We start from the raw sequence: 13,225 nt of genomic DNA on the forward strand, positions 1-13,225 counted from the left end.
GAATGAAAGGTAGAAGTGAAGTCATACTCCACTGTCGCTGCCTCTTCCCTTGTCCTGTTTAGTCAGCCTCCAAAACAAAAACAGATGACTGCTACATCAACCTTTTGGGACACAGAGATATTTTGTTTTTCTTAAGTACTCAAAGAACAGGACAACTAAGTTTAAAAAAGGAAACTAATCTGGAAATGTTGGTTTTCACATTTTTAGCCTATCTCAAACAAAAAGTTGACAAGTATATAATTCTGATTGAACTGAGGTATTCCTAAAATCATTAACCCTGAGGATTATAAGGCATAGTCATGAAGCCACTGGGAAGACACTGGATGAAGACAATGAAGATGCCACTGACAGGTACAAAAATTTTCCAAGAGTGCTAGTTATTTGTTGCATCAGGGTAGTATTTCAGTGAATGAATGTGTTCATCACATCGTGCTGCACGTAATACACTCTGTAAAGTCACATGTATAAAGGATGTTTCTAAGAATACTAGTTATTCATTCCATCAGGCATTATTAAAAAAAAAAAGTCCCTGAGCAACTCTGCATAAAATACTGAGCTAGAGAAACACTGGGGTGAAAGCAACAAATCAAAAAATAAACAAATAAACAAACTGTCCCTATTGAGAAGGAGCTTTCTAAAAGGAAGGAGAGACAAAGAATAATAGAATAGCGTACAAGAGCTAATTCCCAAATATTTGGAACTTAATAGATCTGACTAGAAACATAAGATTTCTATTGTTTTTCAATTTGGGGGGAAAGAAGTGGTGCTGGCCTTACTAGAAGTTGATCCACATGAAAAAGAAACATCACCAACAAAGTACAATACTGCAGGGCTTCCCTGGTGGCGGCGCAGTGCTTGGGAGTCCACCTGCCGATGCAGGGGACGAGGGTTCGTGCCCTGATCCGGGAAGATCCCACATGCCGCGGAGCAGCTGGGCCCGTAAGCCATGGCCGCTGAGCCTCCGCGTCCGGAGCCTATGCTCCACAACGGGAGAGGTCACAACAGTGAGAGGCCCACGTACCGCAAAAAAAAAAAAAGAAAAGTACAATACTGCAAACTACAGAGTCACTTTGAGTGACACTGAGCAAATCAATTTAGTTACATGAAGTAGAAGGGCTACATTACTAAGAAAGAATAAAAACTATCTTAATTAGAAGGAATAATGAGGAAGCCAATGAAACATGTACTGATTATTATATCTAAGAGTCTTCCTGGTAAAATAGGCAGAATTATAAACAGCCAAAAGTTAAACACAGCTTTGTATTTTCTTTCTAACTTTATAATATCTACTACAATTCTCAGTATAAAGTGAATATTAAGTAATAAGAGACTATGAATTCTCCTTTCACTAGAATTCCACTTTAGAGTACTATCCTCCTCCATTCTGTTTCTTCTTCATCCCCCACCACACATGAATGAGAATTCCCTCTTTGATTTGGATAACTTGTTAATTATTTTAAGATAATTTAAAGGAAAATACCACAAAGTGGAAGGGTATAAAACATTGTAACTTAATTGAGATTGTATTTTATTTCATGTAGACTGAACAGGAATGTCATGAGACCCTCCCAAGTTTTTATGAACAGGCAAAGGACAGAAGCCCCCACTAAATAAAATTTAAAGGGACAGTGAGAGTCAAAAACAGTTATTTTTGGTTACCGTCTCATACATCACACTGTTCAACATATGATCTACACACTTATGCTATTCGGCTGCTAATGACTTCAATAATGCCTAAAATCAGGAATAATTTTATACACATGCAAATAAGAACATTCTTGCAACTTTACCTAAAGGAAGTAAATTAACAAGTCTCTAGGTGGCAAAAAAGGGCACTTTATCCAGAGCTTACTATCTGAAACACATCAACACTGCATTATAACACTGACTAACACACGTTTATTTGGTTGAAACACACTAACTTAACTGGGATTTTCCAATTTTCCTCCTTCGCACAGAACGTACTGAAATAGCAGAATCTCTAAAATTAGTTTTAAGTCATTGACTATAAGAAAAACTTCTTCTAGCAGGTTCAATATACTCAGGAATCACAGAAGGTTAAATTATGTTCAATAAACCATAAACAAAGAGGTCATTGTCAGCCTATAAAACAAAAATACTACTCAGTTGTAAGCTTCAATCAGGCAAACAAGTGGTATGAAATGCCTTATTATAGTGATTTAGAGGTTAAGAAAAAAGTGAGGTCACTATAAACCACTCAAACAACTACTGTTAGCTTACTGATTTTTTGGGCAAACGGCAAGATTTACACCTAGGAAAACTGGAAATTTTCTCCCCTTAGGTGAAACAACTCCATTCTGTTGACCTCTGTCCTATGAACATGAGGTGTATGTCGGGGGGTGGGGGGGGGTGGTCCACTGTGCTTGAAAAAGAAACAAAAAATAACACTACACTGTTTTCCCTGGATGCAATTTAAAATGACCAGGCACACTGATTTTTAGATGAATTATACTTTTTATAGGCCTACATACAACATTCTCAAACAACATCAACTGGATGAATAACCACCATTAAATTATAATTATGAAGACCAGGTAATACATTAAAATTACCATATTAATTGTAAGTAAAAATATCATTATACTAAACTATAATTACATGATATTAAAACTTTCTATAACCACAAGACTATATAAAGATGATGGCAGCATTTCAGTGTAGCAACATTAAGTGTAATTTTACTGTTTTCTATGCTTTCAATAATGCTGAGTTATTGTTTGGTTTTATTTTTTTAATTTTAAAGCTACCAAAAAAGGCTTCATTCTGTGTACACAGAAGCACATTCTCCTTCCTGTTGGGTATCACCTTTTGCAGATATAGTAAATTTAAATTTTTCTAAGCAATAAGTTTCTTAAAATTTTCAGTGTTCTAAATTAGAGATCATAGGTTCTCGAGTCAGAAGTGTTCCACACAGAAATAGTTGTTCAACACATAGCAAAAATGTTGATAACTTACTTTGGGTTGCTTAATTAAGTCAAGCAAATCCTTTACTTGATGTCGGAGCAGATTTTGACATTTCCACATTTCATTCAGTGCTCTGAAAAACACATACATAAATTTAAATAACAAAACAGGATAAACATCCTTCCAGAATATCCCAACCATGTTAATTTTTTCTAAAAGTTCAAATTACAAATGGAGATGACAGAGAAGGGTAAAATTTACAGGACTAAGCAACTGGTGATACATGAAGAGAAAGAGAGAAGTCAAATATAAGAGATAATAACATTTGAGGAGATGGCTATATCAAAAGAAAGGGATTAGTGGTGGTTGTTTTTTCTTTTGTATAAAAATAGTGAAAATCAGGCTTCCCTGGTGGCCCAGTGGTTGAGAGTCCGCCTGCCGATGCAGGGGACACGGGTTCGTGCCCCGGTCCGGGAGGATCCCACGTGCCGCGGAGCGGCTGGGCCCGTGAGCCATGGCTGCTGAGCCTGCGCGTCTGGAGCCTGTGCTCCGCAACGGGAGAGGCCACAACAGTGAGAGGCCCACGTACCGCAAAAAAAAAAAAAAAATAGTGAAAATCTATCATTAACTGGAACATGTTTGTAGGCAAGGGCATAGCAATGAACTGCAGAGATTACAAACTTAAGAAATAAAGCATTATTTAATGGAGTAAGGTCTTGTATTCAATAGCAGGCCGGATGAAAAGGAATAAAAGACACAAACGGAAAAGACTGAGCCCTGAGAGAATGGAGATACTTTTTGCTGAAACAAAAATATTATAATTTTACATTATATTATATACTTTTATTTATAAGTAATATTTATAAATTACATTATATGTATATAAGTGAACATTCATTTTATATGGCAAAAATTTTGATCACCATAACACTTCTATTGTTCTCAGGCAGAAATTTAAATCTAAAAAAAATTATATAGGTACTCAAAAAAATATACATAAATCACAGACAGCAGTTAATGTTATTTAAATATTAAGTTATAGAATATCAGAACCACTCACATTTAAAATTTTAAAAAGGAAATTTTCCAAAACCAAATAATACTTCTCATTGTTTTCAATTATCCATACTTCTATTAACCTCCATTATCACACATATGAAGCACTGCCATAAGAGTAATTTAATATAGAAGCATATAAAACCATATAAAAACACACTTTTTCTTTTGATAGACAAGGCAATTGTTTAATATTTTCACCCTCCTCAGCAGTATGTTTTAAAAATATCTTTGCATTTTTTAAAGGAGACAAATTAGCTTAGATTTGGACAATTCCTTCATAGTAGTCCCTTCAACATGGTACTGGCAAAACAACAGTGCTGGGGCATTTTCATCTTGAAATAGCTAAACTTTACTGTCTTCCAGTTACTAAAGTTCCGTAAAGTTTAACTGGCACACTTTAAGAATGTAAACATTAAAACAAAAATGACCATTATCCAGAGGACTGTAAATAATTTTCAAAGAAACAGAGTAGTCATCTGTGAAATTACTTGTGAACTCCAAAGTCAATGAATTCTCTCCTTGCCTATACATTTTATCACTACTTAAAACTTCTGAAAGCCCTGGATTTGAAACTTGCTTTCACTTAAAGCAGAAAAATAAAGCAGAAATTATCTTATTTATTAACTTAAAGATGAAATCTTAAGCAATTCTAAAGCTTATTATAAACTATCATGGCTATAGCTTAAATCAAAAAGTGACCATCACTGACTAAGAATTTGTATTATAACATTCAGGGGGAGCATCCTCTTGAGCATTTCAATTAAATCACATTAAGCAGCAAAGACAATTTGTCCTCGTGCTTTGCCTTTCTAAACAGTACTTAAGGAAAAAAAGTTGTGCTAGTAGAAGCAGTACTACTACAATAGGAAGACAAATATCCATTTATTTAACATTAGCCTGAATTCCAGCTCTGTCACTAAATAAACGTGAAAAATCTGGATAGAGCCTGGATACTCTTCCATTTGTTAAGTGACATTTTAAGTAGACAACTAGTTCCCTCACTATGGCTTCTCCTTGTTTGCACCAACATACCACAGGTTTGCGTCAGTTCAAAGAAACAGACGACTACCATTGGGCTGCAGTCAGAAACCTGCCCAAATGTTGAAGAGAAACTCTCCTCCAACCTTCTACTCCCAACTGGCAAATTACCCATCAGACTCCACAGTTCAAAACTGTCTAGATGAGAGCCTGATCAATGAAAGAGAAGATCACAACCAGGACACCTGATACTACCACTTACTCTTGTCACTGACAGTTGTTCTGGGGAGCTTGGGGGAGGTGGAAATATACACCATGATCAGACAGTACCCAAGCTTGCCTCTATTCTCCTTTCCAGTAATCAGTATACTTAAGTTAACCTAGGGACTTACCCAAAAGTGAGTACACATCAAAAAGTCTAAAATATAGGAAGTATTTTGTCTTCCCCAAAAGAACACAGATATAGAATAAAATATATGGCTCTTTCAGTAAATAAGAAAAATCCTTACCAAACAAGTTCTTAGCAGGAACCCGCCTGCCAAGCAGCTAATTTTTTTTTTTTTTTTTTTTTTTGCTGTACGCGGCCTCTCACCGTTGTGGCCTCTCCCGTCGCGGAGCACAGGCTCCGGACGCGCAGGCTCAGCGGCCATGGCTCACAGGCCTAGCCGCTCTGCGGCATGTGGGATCTTCCCGGACTGGGGCACGAACCCGTGTCCCCTGCATCGGCAGGCGGACTCTCAACCACTGCGCCACCAGGGAAGCCCCCTAAGGAGCTATTTTAAAATACTTTTCAAACTAATTAGAGGTCACAAAAATTCAAATGACTTTCTGGGCTAGAATGGTAATATAAATGAATGAAGCAGGACAGGTGTTATAATACAGAGTATTATATACAGAGGACTGTGGTGAAATTAGAAACATTAAGTAAAACATCAATATTATTAGTATTCAGACCAATGAAAAAAATGAGAAAAAATTTGACCCCCAAAAGATTGGCAAAAAATAAGATGCCTGATAATGTTTTGGAGTAAGAGTATAATTTAGTATAATCACATTGGGAAATAATTTGACTAGTTTATAATGCTGAAAATGTGCATTCTCAGCAATTCCAGTCATAGCTGTATACCAGTGATCCTAAACCCTGGTTACCCATTGCAATGTCCAGAAACGCTTTCCTAAAAACTCCAATGCCCACACTACACTCCAGACAAATTAAATGATGATCTCTGAGGATGAGATTCATGTGTCAGTATTTTTTAAACCTTTCCACGTGATTCCAATGTGCAGCCAAATTTGAGAACCATTCATAACCATACGTTAGAGAAACCCTTGCATGTGTATACTAAATTGAAAAATGTTCACAGTAGTACTATTTGTATTATTAAAAAAATGGAAAGACACAAATGTCCATTCTTTGCACTGACTCAGATTTGCAATGCCAAGATGATGGAATAAAACTATGGTTTAATGACAAAGTAATTCAGTACCACAGTGAAAATGAATGACCCACAAGCTATACATATAGAGTAGATGAAGCTTAGGAACGTAATAGAGTGGCGTGAAAAAACAAGTCACTGAAGCGTATACCCACAATTATTCCGTTTTCATAAAGTTCAAAAACAAGCAAAAATTAAAAATATATTATTAAGGGATACATACATACATATGATAAAACTTTTTTAAAAGGAAATGAGAAACACAAAATTAAAGCTAGTGGTTTCCTCTGGGAGGAGGATAGGAGGATGAAAGAGAAAAGTGTTCACAAGTTGGGTGGTAGATTCATACACAGTTTTATTTTATTACTATGCTTCAAAACTCATGATTTGTGTGCATTAAATACTTCATGATAATAAGTGTAAAGACTTTTGGAGAAAATAATCACAGATAAATGTAAAGTTAAAGTGTAATAAAATATTAAGAAGCATTAGGCGTATAGTTGGTCACTTAATTCCAAGAAGTTGATTAAAATAAAAAGTAATTTTAAAAACATTATCTCTCTCTCTCAAGTATTTTAACTTAAAAGAGATAAATACTCATTCACTCACCAACCATTTCTGTAGAATCAATTGATCCACAGATTGGAAATTACTTTCAACTTTTCCATGACATTATCTTCCAGTATATCTCCTATGTCACCATTTTTTCTTTTTAATTCAATCAAATGGACTTGTCATTTAAGTGATGAATGATATCTGATAAAAATATTTAGTTTTGAAACTGCTATTTATGTTTTCTGTATTCTATTTTCAATTATTTTTTATTTTCTTTTCCACTTCTGGTATTAAGGTTTTCATTAATTTTTTGCTCCTATGGGTTTAGAAGTTATACATTCGAATTCTATTTTTTTAGGGGTGACTCAAAGTTTTAATATGCACACTTGATTCATGGTCTAATTAATCAACATGTCTGTCCTCACTCTTATATGACAAAAGAACATTAGAACACTTTACCTGCCATCTTAACATGTTGTTATCTGACAGGGTCTACCCTGGCATGGGGCAGGGTATCCCAGGGACTCTCAAGGGAGTTCACATATCATTGCAGTGGTGTACACTGGCACAATATCAGCCTAGATGATAACCTACTTTTTAATCCAGACCCCAACCCCTTGTAAAGAAAACTTTATCCTATTCCTTCCTTCTGGATTCAATTTCCTTTTTTATTCTTTAGTAATTTTTTCAAGTAGGATTTATGAGTGATGAACTCTCATTTTTTGCTTGCAAGTGTCTTTAATTCATTTTTACTCCTGAATGACAGTTGAACTGAGTCAAGGAGTCCCGATTGGGTGTGATTTAAATAGGTTGTTTCAAATGGGATATATACATATCCTATCTCATCCATTCTAAGAGGCCATCAAGTGCACCATGAAGAAAAGGATGCATTACAATTCTACAGATGCTAGCATATGAAAATTTTATGTTTTACAGTTAATTATAGAGGTAACATATTTTACTATACGCAGTGGAAAAAGAATGAGCTTTGGAACCAGGAAGAACTGAGTTCAAATTCTGGCTTTGGGGCTTCCCTGGTGGCGCAGTGGGTGAGAGTCCGCCTGCCGATGCAGGGGACACGGGTTCGTGCCCTCAGTCTAGGAAGATCCCACATGCTGCGGAGCGGCTGGGCCCATGAGCCATGGCCGCTGAGCCTGTGCGTCCGGAGCCTGTGCTCCGCAACGGGAGAGGCCACAGCAGTGAGAGGCCCACGTACCGCAAAAAAAAAAAAAAATTCTGGCTTTGTCTCTTATTACTTGTGTAATTTTGTGCAAGTTCATTGATCCCTGTGGGATTCAGCTCATCATGTGTAAAACAGAAAAAAAAAATCATTTATACTGGGAGTTTCCAAGCTTTTCCTATAAAAGGCCAGAAAGTAAATATTATAAGCTTTGTGGGTCATAAGGTCCCTGTTGAAACTACTCAACTCTGCCAATTGTAGCAGAAAAGCAGCCACAGTTAACACATATTCCTGTGCCTGAAGTACAGTGGGTATCAAGAAATGTACATTTCTCCCCCTACAACCTTTTTTCTCAACATTCCTATGAAAGATATAAATAGCATACATAATAATTTCCATGTGGGAAGTGCAGTTAAAAGTCTCATTAAGCTGTGGTAGGAATGAAAATTATATACAGCTCCGTAGACTTCTAATTTCTGAATATTTAATCCCCATTAGCTGGGGATTAAGTTACACATTCACTGGAATACTGAATCTAAACTTTCTGAAACCTAGAGCATATCCATCTCTAGGCCTCAATTTCCTAAGCCTCAGTACGATTCAATTAGTAATGCCTCTCCCATAAAATGCCAATTCCCTACAAAGCCATACAAAAGCACTTTTTGAATGAAACATGGTCATAAAAATGTATTTGTGCTTACCTTTATATCAAACTATAACGCCATGTTGAGGCTATGCAGCACAAAAATATGTATCCTACTGCCCTACTCTGTAATTCAAATCAGTATCAGGTGAAAATAAGAAAGTACTAATTTCACAATATGGACCTTTCTAATGCCTTAAGGAATACAAACAAAAGCAAAAGGTACATCAGCATTTCTTGAGACAACAATATGAAAATCTGGAGAGAGAAAAACTAAATCCTAAAAGATTCCATGTCAATCAGCTCTGTTTTTTAATTAGTTACAAAAATCCTTGTTAATCTCATGTTAATAGCAGTACTTTCTGAAAAATTATCCTATCCAAGTATTTTATTGTGTCTGACCACTTAAACAATGTTTGCATTACATAAATTGTTGACATTTAAAAATACAGTTGTTTTATTTTCCATAAAATCCAACATACTGCAAAAGATGGAAAGAACAGAGTTTAACATTTGAAACATACTTCACAGCATTTAAATCCAGTGTGGCATACAAATAATATAAGCATTTCATCCGTTCTGTAGTTTCCAAATTGTGGGGGACCATGTATTGAGCAAAGATCCGTTCAACAAGCAATCTACGAAAAAACATAAAGTACTGTATTAATTTCTTTAAATGTACGTATTAAATATGTATGTAAATTTCCAAAACACATAAACAACACATATAAAAGAGCTTCTTCTTTCTGAGTAGAGATGAGATTTCCAAATCAAAGATTTCTTTCTATAAGAAGAAGAGCCAAAGAAAAAATTTTAGCTGGATGTACTGGAAACAGTCCTATACCTAACTAAGATTAACTACTTCTGCATGACCTTGGGCAAGTTATATACCAGGGACTCAATTTCATTGGCTAAATAATAAAGGGTTAAAAAACTACACCAGAACCTTCCAAGTGACAAATTCTAAACATCTATAAGTTAACCATAAAGAAATGTTTAAGATTCTTGACTTTTTGTAGTGATCATCATGAAAAGAGACCTAGATAAAAGTAAAAAAAAGAAAAAAAGGAGAAAAGAAAAATTAAATGGTGGGGGTGGGCTATGAAACCATAATGCAAATCTCTGTGCACTGATGCCACACGCTTAAAAAGCTTAAAAACGTCAATTTTCTAAAAATAATAAATATAAAGTCTCTTAGATAATATCAACCTAAGATACTCAGTTTCTGCTTCCCATACCTCTTAAAATTGTAAGATGTCCTACTGGTTCTTAATTTTCTCATTCTCACCTGTTAATAAGCAAGATCATTTGGACCCCACTAAAAATTCATCAAATCAATGCAGACTGCAAGCAGAATTTACAGTTCTACTAACTACTAAATCGCTAGGTTCCATATAAGATCTAACCTTACACACTGGAATAGAAAATACAAAGATTATATTCAGATAATGTGTTTTTATATAAATTTATAAACTAGTTTTTTTAGCCTTGGGTAGGAATTGTTTGTATTTAAAATGTCTAAATCCAAAGGTTGTATACTTATTTTATTTGAAAAAATGAATGTGAATCCTTATAACACAATTATCTATGAAACAAAATTTAAATCATAATTACATACACTCCTACTTTCAAATATTACTCTGTTAAAACATAGTATACGAAAATGACCATAAAAGATGTATCCATCCCTAAAGTTATATGTACATTACTACTTCATTTATGGCTTTGGTGGGAAAGCAACTAGTCACTCACTACCTTTAATTTGCAGTAAAAACTGAGGAGGGAGTTTAAAGTTATAAAGAAAATAGTTAGCCTAAAACAATAGCTCAACAACAGTTATATAATACCAAAAGCACTAAACATTTTACATGTGGTGTCTTCAACTTACCTATCATCAATACTATTTTGATAATATATATGTAGCAATTTGTCTTTGATCCATGAAATCTGTTTTGCAGCATCTTTCCCAGCTGCTGATTGTAAAGCGTATTTCTTATAGATCTGCGCAAGTCCCATCATGGCTTCTTTGCGCACTCTCCACTTAAAAAAAAAAAAAATTTTTTTCTCGTAATTTAAAAATGCCTCCTTATATTAATTCAGTAAAGTCTAGTTTCCCAGTTTTTTTATTCACTTTACACAATTTATTTTCATCATACCTCAGTTCCTGGATGTCAATCTGTAATGACTGTATGAAAAAACACAACTATCATTTTACTATATCTACTATGTCAAGCACAGACATCTATTAACGTGTATAAAGAATTTTAATGCTTTGATATACCCATTACCAACCCCTAAAAAACAAAACTCAATCACAATCTACTTAATGTCACTTAGAATGAGTAAGGGAAAGCATGCTACCAAATTGTAAAAGGCAAAGACAGTTAAGTGGATAAACTGTGAGCTATTCCTTATAGAGTTTTTTCCAAATTATGGTCTATATTAAGCATACCTGTATTAAAGGTATACATGACAATGGCTTTATCAGATGCTGAATGCAAAGGCACATCAGTGGTTCATTTTGTATATCTGGCAAAGACGTTCAGGTATAAAGATACTCAACTATTTTCTAAAATAAATACATATCTGTTATAGTATACCTAACATTAATTATCTTGGTATGAGTTTAATCTTAAATTTTACATAAACACAGCACTATAATCAGTAGGGTGGAAGTAATATTAAGAACTTCATGAATCTGCGAAGATTATTAATTTTTCCTTTGCAGTCTGTCACTCACAGCAACATTTTTCTCTTGGTTTCTCTTTCAATTAATTACAGTAAATAATAGTTCTTATTTCATCCATCCACTGCATACATATTGAAATAAAAGACTTCAAAAGCTTTACTCATAAAATAAGAATTCAATATGTTTGTAAAAACTTTATCTCCAATTCCCTATCTTATCTCTAATTCCCGAAAGTGCTACTTTAGGGAAAATTTAAAGATATAGAGCATATTCTAATACTGCCAGTAACATAAATATATTTAATTATTTTTTGGTACTCAATATTTATATGAATGAATCAAGCAGTCCTATGATGAACACACCATGATGATCAAAAACATACATGAATTATGATCCCAATAATACACAAATACTTAGCTTAAATTCTAAGTTTAACTATGAAAAAGTTTACTTGAACACTTAGAAGGCTGTTATCCTACCATGATGCAAACCTCCTTTTCCTTCTTTACAGCTTTTGGCCTTTTCATTGTTTAATACCGTACTGAAATATTCAATAACAACAAGTCTTAATTTATCAACTAAAATAAGTTGCTCTGAATACCTATAGATTTGGAGGGAAAACCATGCAATTCCTGTCCATGTATTCTCCATCCACAACCCACATGATCAAAGAGAGAATTAAATGATGGAGATAGCACAATTGACCATACAAGTGACTTTCAAAATGTTGTGAAGTTTTTACCTAGTTAGAGCTATTCATATCTACCAAGAGACCTCCCACTTTCTTTGCTTATTAACCCCTAAATACACCAAAGATTTTCATCCTTCACCAAAATTACTCTTAAGTCTAAGTCTGTAAAATCCATGCCATCAAGGAAAGGCAAAGGGGAGGAGGGGAGAATAAATATTCACTGAAACACTTACTGAGTGCCTAATACATTCTAGGCAACATGGAATACAAATGTAAGACACAGTGCCCTCTTCAGAAGCCACTAACTAAAGAGTGGAGCTGTTCAGTGCTCTAGAAGGAAGATTTGGGGTCATGGGAGATAGGCTCAAAGCATGCTGCTCTGCTGGGGTTAGCTTTGCCATGCTGAAAACATTTTTGGGACTTCCCTGGTGGCGCAGTGGTTAAGAATCCGCCTACCAATGCAGGGGACACAGGTTCGATCCCTGGTCTGGGAAGATCCCACATGCAACTGAGCAACTGAGCCCGTGCACCACAACTACTGAAGCCCACGCTCCTAGAGCCCATGCTCCGCAACAAGAGAAGCCGCTGCAATGAGAGCATTGCACAGCACAACAAAGAGTAGCCCCCACTCGCCACAACTAGAGAAAGCCTGCATGTAGCAACAAAGACCCAACACAGCCATTAATTAATTAATTAATTAATTAAAAGAAAAAAGAAAACATCTTGTATTTTCCATTCCATAGAAATTATAATACAATCAGCTAGAGGACTATGAACTGATACCCATATGAAAGGAAAAAGAGAAAAGAGAAGTTGTGTTCAGAGGCCTTTTCAAAAGTCACTTACTAAAATTAGGGTACAGGTTAAACATCTGATTACTCTACCATTTAGAGGTGACCCATTTTGAGGATGAGAATAATCCTAATAAAGAAAAACTAATAAAATTTAATGTAACAAAAAGTAAAATCTTCTCATAAACATTATTTTAGATATTAAAATGCCTCCCCCCAAAAAGGGCTAATTACATTTAAATCTCAATATTTTCAAATGAAATACTATTAAACTTCAA

At 35.0% G+C, this 13,225-nt stretch overlaps 1 protein-coding gene across 6 annotated transcripts in view; it reads right to left on the reverse strand.

The window, feature by feature from the left end:
* PDS5B (PDS5 cohesin associated factor B) overlaps window positions 1–13,225 on the reverse strand; it is a 196,883-nt gene that overhangs the window by 79,432 nt on the left and 104,226 nt on the right. For all 6 annotated transcript variants that reach the window (XM_022574627.2, XM_022574626.2, XM_089899278.1 and 3 more), the window contains 3 exons: window positions 10,665–10,816; window positions 9,301–9,414; window positions 2,977–3,058 (listed from right to left, as the gene is read on the reverse strand). In XM_022574627.2, the coding sequence (XP_022430335.1) occupies window positions 2,977–3,058; window positions 9,301–9,414; window positions 10,665–10,816 (348 nt within the window). The remainder of the gene's footprint in view (window positions 1–2,976; window positions 3,059–9,300; window positions 9,415–10,664; window positions 10,817–13,225) is intronic.

This window comes from Delphinapterus leucas, chromosome 18 (genome assembly GCF_059928025.1).
Source record: "Delphinapterus leucas isolate spDelLeu-1000000601 "Yukka" chromosome 18, BTC_Dleu_Yukka2, whole genome shotgun sequence".
NCBI lineage: Eukaryota > Metazoa > Chordata > Mammalia > Artiodactyla > Monodontidae > Delphinapterus > Delphinapterus leucas.